The sequence below is a fragment of the Apteryx mantelli genome, chromosome 1 (genome assembly GCF_036417845.1).
Source record: "Apteryx mantelli isolate bAptMan1 chromosome 1, bAptMan1.hap1, whole genome shotgun sequence".
In the NCBI taxonomy this organism is placed as follows: domain Eukaryota; kingdom Metazoa; phylum Chordata; class Aves; order Apterygiformes; family Apterygidae; genus Apteryx; species Apteryx mantelli.
The window spans coordinates 175,631,609-175,643,364 of record NC_089978.1 but is presented as its reverse complement, the minus strand read 5'-3'; the positions used below and the strand labels follow the sequence as shown (position 1 = coordinate 175,643,364).

Sequence of the window (11,756 nt, the reverse complement as noted above, 5' to 3'; positions counted from 1 at the left end):
TTCGAAGTGTGCTTCCCTGAACATCCTTTTCAATGAAAATGCAGTGTCCAAGGTCCACATGGCTCTCACTTCCTGACTTATTCAATATGTTTTAAAGTGTTGATTATGTGTAAGGTATGTCCATTATGGCATTCTGTGAATTTTTTGTTTATTTTTCTATGCCCTGTATAATCCTTTAGTTCCCTGTGTCCTCTAGTGTCTGTCTATCAACATTGCGCAAATTAACAGATTAAATGAAAACTTGTTTCTGTTTTCTGATCTCAAAGCACAAAAAGTTTTCTATAATTATTTAATTTATCCTATAGATTTTCTTCTGTATTTGTTCTTATTCCTTTTTTACTAAATATTACATTAATAATGTTAGTTTTATTATTTTTCTTGTTAAGCACTGACAACATCTGTGGCGGTATTGACAGCTACTTTATATATAATCTTCATACACACACACATACATCTATTATCTATTTATCTGTGCTTGCTGGGGATTTTAGCAGAAAATATATACATTTTATTGTGAATGTCAATGACATGACTTGGTAGAAATTGTGCAATATTTTATTACATAGTGAGGCAAATTCTTCTCTCACTCGTGCATGCCAAGCTGTCACCAAGGACAATAGGAGCAGCTTCTACTAATCCTGAACTCATATTTGGGCACAGACCACAGTACTTTGTTACAGAATTTGGACTTTAGCCTACTGTGGAAAGATAATGTACATTCACACATTGATGATTTTTTCTAAAGGTCCATTTGAACCTACATTGTTGTACGGTTCTATGATTGCATGTTTAAGTTTCCATGTTTGAGTATAGAATGCATGGAAAGAAGTAAGTGAAAAATGGTTGTCATAACCTGCTCTGAGCTATTCAATCTATTAGGCCTACTTCCACTGAAAAAGTAGCTTCTGCTACTTCACCAGATTGTTGGGATTTTTATGTGCAATGTTTTTCACAGTGAAGCTGAGTTATCTTTACATTTTAAAATGATATATATGAACTGAAATTCAGATTCTTGACCTTAATATTCTGAAGTAATCTTTAAATTCTAAACTTCATACATATGGAAAAGGCAAAACAGGTCATACTCTTAGTTCTCTGAGTAAAAATGAAATAATCTCATTTTCAACCCTACGATTTTAGTTATCCAAAGTTCCTCCTGCCTGCTTGATAGTATTCAGCTTTTGGGGTGTCTTTAGAGTGGAGAATCAGTTCCTGTTGCCATTATTCACCAGCTTTTGTTTTGAAAGCTTTATTCCTTTTCTCCCAATAAAAATTTCTCATAGGTAGGTGAGATTTTTTTCATGATTCTATATTGTTTGATTTAGCACATTTAGGGACTAAATTTTCTACAAACACAGGACAAACACCAGTCTTTTGCTCCAGAGACTTCACATTCTTTTTAACTGCTTCACACTCTTATACTGCAGTTTGCTTTCATGAGTCCAGTCAAACATTTTATTTAATAAACCTTCGACACCAACATCCCTGATGGTGCTTGAATATATGAGAGTTTGTTGGTAAACAGTGCTAGACCTTACTTCCAATTAAAATTGATGGAAGCTTTATAAAATTTCAGAGAGCATGCCAAAGCCAAACAGCACTGAATTGACCTTTATCCCCAACAGAATGTCAATGTTTGTTTTTTTCTTCAAAATTACTCTTACCTGTAAAATTAGCAGGCCAACATTAATTGCAGTTAAGATCAAAGCAGTGTTTTCAAACCATGTATCTAAATATTCTTCACATCCCTAAGCAAGTACAGATGAACAGATTTCAAGAAAAATCATTTTGACTTTAGAATTCAGATTGCATATTTATAACAAGAACATGCTGTTAAAAATATATAGAATAAAACTTTGTGTGATGTGTTCTGATATTTACTTGCCAGAAAGCAAACACAACAGTAACGTATACTGCAGAGAGTTAGCTGTAACACTTTAAAAATTATCTAAACTATGCAGATTGTTCTTAAGTAAATCTGATATTTTTGAAGTGAAACGTACCAGAGCTTGTGTCTTAATCAAGATGCAATTTGTTTTTGTAGGAGCATAGCTGAGAGATTACTTTACAAATAAATGCTTGAAAGAATATTTTTCAAGTTTTCCATGATTCTCATGCATTATGCATCCTGAAATGGATGTGCATTTTTTCCAGATTATAGTCTATGGTTATTATATTGCTTATGTTAAGAATTTATAAATCATTACATATCTTAAAATACCTATAAATAATAATATATTATAAATAAATGCTTTCTGTCCTTTCAAGTGATCTTTTAATAATAGCAAGAGTTTGTAGCAACAGCAACCAATTCCAAACTGATATGCAAAGAAAGAAAATGCCAGAGACAACATCCCTTCTATTACTTACTGTCTTGTCTTGTCAAAAGAGAACCCTTTACATTTTTTCCCATTGGCCAGTCCTATTATTCCAGTATTGGAGGGTTTTTACAAGAGAATGATGTTTATCTCTTTTTCTCTTGTTTTCTAATATCAAAAGGTGATAATATCTGATAATGCAGTGCAAACTGGTCCCCCTATACTAAGACTAGTAAATCCTGACATGAACTGTTCTCTGACAACACATCTTTTATTTTAATGCCTTGCTCATTCCTCTTACCCAGTGAAGTATGTGAAGATGATCTGGAAAAAGATAATACACATGAAAACATCATTCACATCCTATAAATAATGACTAGTAATTACAACTGGAAAAGATACTGTATACTTCTTATATACTGTTCCTTTCCTTTATCATCACTGTATTTCCACAGAATTGATTTTTGAATGCCAGGATGCTTACTACCTTGTAAACCATTAGTAAATGTCCCTGTGTTACTGATTCTGTGATATTTCCAACTCCTGTTATCTTGAAGTATCCTTTATTTAGAACTTTCTATGTGACTGACACCTAAGGAGTAAAGACCAAGTTTTCAGGGTGGCCAAAGACAAAACAATGAACATTATGTAGATTTTAGAATCTGTAAGGAAGTCTTGGTGGAAAATATGGTTTTTTTTTTTCCAAAGTCCATTTAGTGACAAAAGTTGCATTCTTTAAGACAAGTTTTTATTCCTTACCATATGGTATGTTGAATTCCTTGGGACGTCACAAAACCATTTCTTCAGACTAGATTTTGTGCATGAACATGGAACTTCAGTACTATTTCCTTTATTTTTATTCTTATCCCACTGCGTGATGTTGTATCTTCCGCAGCATTCCATCTAGAATAGAACTCCTGTAACTTGTAACATCAAAACCTATAAAGACTGACACTCAGAGGAATTTTCACCCCACCCAGTGTTAGCCATTTAATTTAATTGATTAAATTAGCCAGACAGTTCCCTTCTATATTCAATGGTGAGAGGTTTCTGCAAGGGATGAATTCATCCTTGTGTATGTATAATTTGCAATGATATGCACTGGATAGTACGGGTTTAAGAAGGGTATGAACTTAAAATATACTTTCAAAAGGAACTTTCTTTTAGACCCTGAAATGATTCTAAAACACACATAAATAGAAAAAGTCACTTTAAACTCAGATTAAAGCAAAATGTTTTAACTATCAACCTTAGCCTTCACAAACACTGCAATTTACAAAGTTAACAAATAATTTTGGTTTAAAAATTTTGTTAGCAGTAAGTTAAATTCAAGACCTACTCACTGTGAAGTTCACTAAAAAGCAGAAAGAAAACTACACATTATCAGAAAAAATTATGATGAATGAGTCTTTTTCTGTAATTGGACATGGCTTTTATAAAACACATTTTAATAAATAAAAATAAAAACAGACAACTTGATTTGGTCTGATTTAGGAACCTAAATACAGACCTGATTTTGAAAAGCATTTAGTTATTCCTTTGTCACTTCTAAGGTTATATTAGCAAAAGTTCTCAGCTCTTAACAAGAGGAGATCTTTAGAAAGACTTGCTATTCCAAACTACGTTTTAAGTAGGAAGAGATTTCTTGTGAAAATGTAGCTCAAAGACCTTAAGGACAAAGCAAATACTTAGCCCAGTTCAAATGGATTGTAAACTAGTCCTTCCCAAGAATCTATTTCAATACCAGTAATACCAAACCAAGCCATCAAACAGCTTGGAGGATGGAATTCTTATTGTGCAGGAAATTTCAGCAGTTCTTCATTACGATTCAGAATGAAACTTTAGAAATGTTTGATTTTTTATGAGACAAAAAGTCTGACATATTTTGGCTTAGAGACTGCTAAACAAAAACACCTCATTTTGGTATTCTGAAGTGCCAATCCAAAATATATTGCTTCTAAATTTTGAAAAATTAGATAATTTAGCCCAAAACTGTCATTTTTCTGCAAAAAATATTCAGTTTCAACAACCCTATAACTTCAGTTAAAAAAAAAATCACCAGTTTTAACCAGTACATTATATTTTACCAAAAATATATGAAAAATCTAGTTCTTATCTAATACCAGTCATGATCTTAGGCTTTTTATTTTTCTCATGACAGATGCTGATGATGGTGTAGAGAGATGGAAGCATGTAACACAAGACTTGGGGATGCCAGAATTTCATTTAAGAGTGTGATTACAGTTTGTCTTGGCAGGTTTTATATCATTTTATCTAGCTTAGATACCAACAACAAAATACCCACAGCACTCTGAGATCTGCTACAATTTAAACATGCCCACCCAGAATTCTGGGTACTGACAAGGACAGGCAGCTTTGCTGAACTCTGCTGCCATAGCAGTTCAATGAAACTGAGTTCAAGTATGCTAGCATATCCTCTAGTCGCACTATTGACATAATGAGGTCACCATTAATCACTAGAAAAATCAAACACATAATAAAAGAAGACTTGATTTTCGAAGAACAAATTTTAAATATACATTACAAATGCATTTATAATCTTATGTCTAGACATAAATGTTTTGTGAGTTATCTGGAATCACAAGTTGTCTGCAACATTTATCAAGAACTACATAACTCGCCTTCCACAAGAAGTCATATTAAGGGAAGCACAACTGGTCTATAGAAACATATTAAATCGTGTTAAACTGTAAAGCTGTAGCATTTGCAATGAAAAACTGATGATCCAGAGTAAATTTGAAGGGTGGGTATTGGCCACTGGTCAAAAAAATTGCTAACAACTTTCAAAATAATTGATCCCATATAAATCCTATTAAGGATTTCTGAAAAATAAATTACATGCTGCCATGCCACAGAAGTGATTATGAAGAACAGTTAAATGTGTATGCTAAAGTATTGATCTGCAAGCTCATTTGAGACTATAAGCATTATTTCTGAGAAAGGCTTACTACAATACCTATGTAAATGCTCTCACAGTAGGAGCTATGCTTTGACTTCATGCCAGCTTTACTTGTCCGTGGTCCAGGTTCAGTCTTCAGACCTAAGCAGACCTAGTATTTTATGGTATCTAGCACTTTCCCAAATATTAGGAAACTCATCCTTTTTTTCAGCTGCAGTTAACTTCAGCGACTAGAACTGTATCTGTTCCTACACACATTGACAAGAAGTTATTCAAACAGCTAATCTCATCCACAGCACTGTAAGAGCAAGCAATCTGCCCACCCACACCAAATATTAGCAGCACATCCTAAAGAATTAGTCCTTTACTTTAATAAATAAATCCTTTAGTAAGTTCTCACTGGTATGCACATTTTCTGGTTAATGAAATATTTTTGTGGTGATACTTTCTCATTTTTTTCCTTACATTGTGCTGCACTGCATTCAGAATGTTCCACATGGGTTCCTTCTCAGCCAGACTCTTATTCCCATATTCAGAAATAACTTCATCAATTCTGCTGTTCCATTGATTATGGACCTGTTCATAAATATTTATAACTTTTAGTATATGCATATTGATAAGAGTGTGGATGGACAGTGAAATAATCCGTGATGTTTTATTGACACTCAGCTTTCTTCAAGGGTCACTTGCAAGCAGCACCATGCTAATCAATTTGCGAAGTGTGATCTAAGACATGTCATAGCCATTGGACTAATGGGAAAATAGAAAGCAAAAGGGGAAGATAAACGAAGTGACCCAGAGTGCATATATAGCACAAGACACAGGGTGATTAACACAGGTGGAGACAGAAGAGCCAGGCAGCACAGTTTAAATATGCCTGATATGTCCTGAAACAGTAAATCCTACCTCTCAGAGTTATTGTTAATAAGCACAACACCGTATAATAATAAGCATGAAAACAACAAAATGGATTCTGCACCTAACATGATGCAAACTTCTGTGAACATCTTACAGTTTGTCCAGGATATGCAGGATATGTACTGCTTTGGACTAGGGGAGTCAGTGGTTCATGCTGGCCCTAGCTCAGGGATCTTTGCATAGATCTTTAATATATAACTTCAGTTGTAACTAAAGCAGACAAGCTGATCAGAGTGTTATTGAAGAGAGCATAACAGGGAATACATGCAGATGAGGATTATTTCACTATCAAAAGGTTTCATTACAAAACCAGAAAACATGAAGCTTCTCTAACTCATCCCAGTAGCCATAGTCATCCTAAAACCAAAATTCAAAAGCTTGCACTGTGAATGATAACACGTTACCATCATTTATTATACTCCAGCAGCACTTAATTAAGGTTGAAATCAAGTGAAATTACAGTTGTTATAAAATATATTTAACTGCAATCTTTCAACTAATTTTCTTAGTACAAATAGTTGATTCCAGAATGCATCATTCCTGAGAGTTTAAATCTTTCAATATGTTAAATCACCATATAAAACAAGGACTCCATCATCATTAATTAACATTTAATCAAGAAATTTTGATGATACAGATTTGCTGAGATGCAGTAAAACTAATCTATTTGTGTTGTACTCTGCCTGAATAGGAGCAGGGTTTGGAGAACCTTATGAACCTTATGAGACCAGTATCACAGACTCAAACCACAAATTTAGGAAATACGGAAAAGGGAAGAAGTAGGACTGGTATGGATTCAGCACAGATGACCTCTCATACAGTACTGTGAAGAGTGCTCAAGCAATTGGGGCTGCTATTTGTAGAAAAATTAGTGACTACATAAAGATTCAAAGCAGTACAGCTATTTGTGGCAATAGCTATGTACAGTACACTGGTATTTATTTTGTGTCCAGTTGTTAAAAACAAAGGCATGTAATAGAGTTCTTCTTGGATCTAAAACATAGACTCAAATGATAAAATTAATTCATTAGTATACTTTGCATGCCATGATACCAATGACTCCTACTATCATTTGCACTGTGGACTACAGCTATCATCCAGTAGGTATAAGCAGAAATAGGTTAGCAGCAGCTAACGGTATCCCCTATGTCTGCTGATGTCCAGGAAAGAGAAACTTGCTGGGTCATCCCTCAGAAAAGAATAGCTGCCCCCAACACTGGTGATTCCAGGTGCCTGAAGAGGAAAAGGGTGTTTTGTGGCAAATCAGCAGAAAAGAAATTGGAAATGTATTTCCCTGCACTCCCCTTTATGACTATTCAATCATGTTGAATTCCTCAAATTAAGTTTTCCATGTCCTCTGCTATGCCATAAGCAGCATATTCTGACTTGGTAGACATTCAAACAAATGGTGATACAGCATACAATGAGGACTGACTATTGGAATTTTTTTAACACATTGCAAGAAAGTATTTTGAAATTAACAACAGACCCATATAACAAATTACATACTTCTTCTTTCTTCACAAATGTCATCACTGATATTGCAAATTGGGTGCCAAACAGCAGGACTTGAAAACTCATATACTGAAAAAATGTATACAAATTATGTATAAACATAATATTGAACAAGAAGCAATATAATAAAAAATTCCAGAAACTCTAGAAATATTATCCTTCGTGACTATTATTTAGAGTCAATGCAGCAAAAGTAAGAAATATTTTCTCCTAGAAGCTCTCAGAAAGCTCAATACATCATTGTCACTGTATTTGTGACCAAGAATCAGGCATCAAATGAAAACTTGCTGTTTCAGGATTTAAGGACAAAGTCATAAAGTGAAAAACAAAAGCTATACCCCACTCAAAAAAAACCCCTTTTATTTTACTATTTCCTCTTTGAATTGTCAAGGTGCTTAAAAGCCTCATGCATAGTCAAAGACTCCTTGGAGATAGAAGATTTACAAACAGAACAAAAAGTTCACAATTTTGCTCATTTCCACTGAGACCAGATTTTCACCCATAGGGAAACTAGCTTTCAGACAACGCCACGGAAGCTGGAAATTAGACACTTACTTCTCTTTCATCATCTAATAAAAAATAAGATAAACATTAAATGACTAGGGTAGTAGCAGGAAGGAAGAAGGAACAGGAGTCCTGATAATAACACCTAAACTCCTCTCACTGCTGTACTTATTGATATTTGTAGTGTAACGAATTGATAGAATAGTTCTCTGTTTCAGTGTTCTTATAGTCTAAAAGAGATTATTCAAAAAAGGTGGCAATAAATAAAAGATGAGGAAATAAAAATGTAATCAAAGTGATCATATGAACATATAATGCAGTATAATTACAGATATAGCATATAATATAGCAATTATAATATATAATTGCATATATAATTACTGTATAATTTTAAAGAAAGCAAAGCGTTCTTCCCTTAAAAAGAAAGTATCGTATAAAAATATGGAGCACCCAAGTAGGTGTAGAGAGGTAAGAGCTGTCCCTATTTTGCTTAAATCTTGCTATTTAATCATACCCTCTCTTTCCACATTATAGCCATATTGTAGCTACTTGTGCTTTCAAACTGAGATACTTTGGGGCAGGTTTTCCTTTACTTCTTCAGCATATACTAACTCCACATACTTTCAGTTCAAAAATAAATTTTTACAACCCCTAAATTAATAAACACAGTGGTTAAAAATTTGTTTCACCAAACTGCAATAATTTTGTCATTGCAAACATTCATGCCATGAAATGGAAGGCTCTTCAATTTTTTCAGATTTCACTGGAAACAAGATTTTATTAAAATATCTTTCTGTCAGCAGATTTCTTAAGCACTGTATGTGAAAATCACAGCATCAGGCAGGATCACAGAGGCTTCATAGACACAAAACTCCCTGTCATTTCATTAGAAAGCTGGAATCTGATTTACACTTACTGTAACTAGTAGACATTTGATTTCCTTAACACTTCCAAGGAATCCTATGGCTGATGTAAAAGTTATAATAGATCCAGTTCCAAGTAACATACAAGAAATAAATGCTACTAGCCGATTGTCACCTGAAAAAAACTGTAATATAATGCATTCATACTGTCATTTTGTTTTATTTGAGACTTCCACTTACAAAAATTATACCATAAAAATAATTAAATCTTTGTAATGCCATTATTGAATAGATGGAAATAGTAGATTGGCAACAGGACATTATTATTACTTAAGCTATCTACAGTCACAGAAAGAAAAAGATATGTTTTCATAAATTCAGATGTGAGCAAAAACATATTTAATTGAACAACATGGATGACTCATAATGAAGTCAGAGAACAATTAAAATTTTACAGATTTTCTTTGTTCACCAAAAATTAGTAGCACATGTACAGCTCCTTCATGGACACAGATATAATTTTCATTAAATCCAGACTCGGATTCAACACTATCCTCCCTCCTTGTGACTGGCCAGTTTCCCCCTTCCACTTTAACCATTGTTGCATGGAAAGTACCTGGGGTTTTTACCACTTCCATCGCAAACACCTTGTCCCAGAATTACCTTACTGGCTGGGAGAACTGGCGCTCCTTGGCACAACTGCAGACAATTCTTTAAGAGTATGGCTGTTGTTATAATGACCCGAAACTTATTTCTCTGTGAAACAATTTCATAGACACCCAGGGAAAAGGGTGTATCTAAATGAAGAGGCAGAAGCTCTGTCTGTTGTTCATTCCACCCAAATATCTGCTTTAATGATCTATAATCATGCTGTAGGGCAAACGTATTCTGATAAATTATATAAAGAAAACAATAGAACTGTTTTACTTTTCAGTGGTTCATCTGTAAGCCATACACCAAGTGAATCATAAATATATAAATTATAGATATAATGATATGTGCTATATTTTTCCCTATTTTGATAATCATACTGTATAATGATGGAAAATATACACCATAAAAAAAATAACCTATGCATTTCAATCCAATACTGCCACCTTGTGAAACAAAATTCTATAGCTGTTTTGGTTTTGTTGGTGTATGCTGCAGTTATTCAAAACAAAATAAAAATTCTGCTTATACTCACATAACACACTGAATAAATTGTTTCTGTCACATAAAAGCCACAGGCCAAATTGCAAAAGCACAAGACCCAGAGCCTGGAAATAACAAGGATTATTGTTTCAATTCAAACAATTCAAAAATAATTCATAAGAAGTTGCTAAACAAAAAAATCAGGATTTTTACCAAGAAAATTCCATTGAAGATGTTTAAAAAGTATTTCTGTACTAATATTTTATCTCTTATATTCATTCTTCTGTTTTTCGCTTTTGAATCACAACTGAAAATAGAATCATATATTCAGTCAATATGAAACAGATAACTAAGCAATTACCACAGGATTTATTTACTTCAGATAAGAGGTAAATTTTTATATATTTAAACAGTCACCTGACAGACTGAGCAAAAAATGGTGGCATCACCAGAAGCATCAACATGGTGTCAAGTTCTGATCGTCTCTAATGTTGCATTGTGCACATGTATTATTTTTAGCTTTTTTTCTTAACTAGTAAAGACATTTAGGGGGAGGTTGTAAGAAGATCTATATTCAAGAGATGGCAAGCATTATACAGCCTGATGTACACTTGTCCCAAAATTCTTAACTACACTTAGTTTACTAATTTCTAATGATATCAGCTGAAATGGAGAGGAGAGAGATACATAGTAAAGATGTATCATGGCTTGTCACATGGCTTGATTTAAATTTTGTTGAAAGTAGCAGATACAGGCAAATGATTTCAATGAGATCTAGCATACAGTTCTAGCAAAGCAATGAGAACAGTCTAAAGGTATATCAACTGTAGTTTCCAAAGCTCAGGAGTACACTTTAGAAGTGAACCTCCCAGTCATCCCTACTTACCTTTTTTTTTAACTGCTTTTGTTGAATGTAACAGGATGTGTAAAACCTGAATTCCTTTCAAATGCAATTAAACCAAAAGATGTGCTTCATCTGTGATCAACAGCAAATGGGTGTTCAGTCAATGGAAGAAGTCTACAGCTAGTCCAAAGTAAAAACCTCTGAAATACAAAGAAAGTGTACATTAGAATCTCATTTCCAAATGCAACACTATTGATTATACTAGTGTGCTGCAACACTTGCAAACATAGACAGAACCTTTGTGAATTCATGCAGGCATTTTATGATTTGAGCATATTTTAGCATATTTCAGCAGGACAGATTTCCTGGCACTTTAAACTCTCTGATACAGAACTTTTTAAAAATTATTTTTATTATTGGATTCCATAGTATATTATAGACCTATGGAGATTCTTGATCTGAGAGTGAAACTCATACATTTGCCCCCCACCTCATGTTGCCTTTCACCTAGTCTTACGTCTTCTGTAAATATACTCCAGCATTCGTCTGCCTTGCTTTGTGATACAAACTGAGAGAAGTCAAAGAGCTGTGTTAGAAAATGATTTCTGCAACTACAGCCTACTGCAATTGCCCTATGCTTATCAACTTATCACTTATCACACACACACACAAATGTGCATGCACATGTGCACATAACCAGTATATGCATGCTCCTCAGAAAATATTTTCTAATATAAAGA

At 33.8% G+C, this 11,756-nt stretch overlaps 1 protein-coding gene across 1 annotated transcript; it reads right to left on the bottom strand.

Moving 5' to 3' along the window:
* Positions 1-1,562: 1,562 nt before the first annotated feature.
* Positions 1,563-10,457, bottom strand: TSPAN19 (tetraspanin 19). Its single transcript, XM_067297191.1, has 8 exons — positions 10,386-10,457; positions 10,232-10,297; positions 9,686-9,701; positions 9,092-9,213; positions 7,666-7,740; positions 5,704-5,814; positions 3,078-3,221; positions 1,563-1,748 (listed from the first exon to the last, which is right to left on the bottom strand). Exons 1-8 carry the CDS (start codon positions 10,449-10,451, stop codon positions 1,563-1,565), a joined length of 786 nt encoding a protein of 261 aa, XP_067153292.1. The 5' UTR covers positions 10,452-10,457.
* Positions 10,458-11,756: the final 1,299 nt, after the last annotated feature.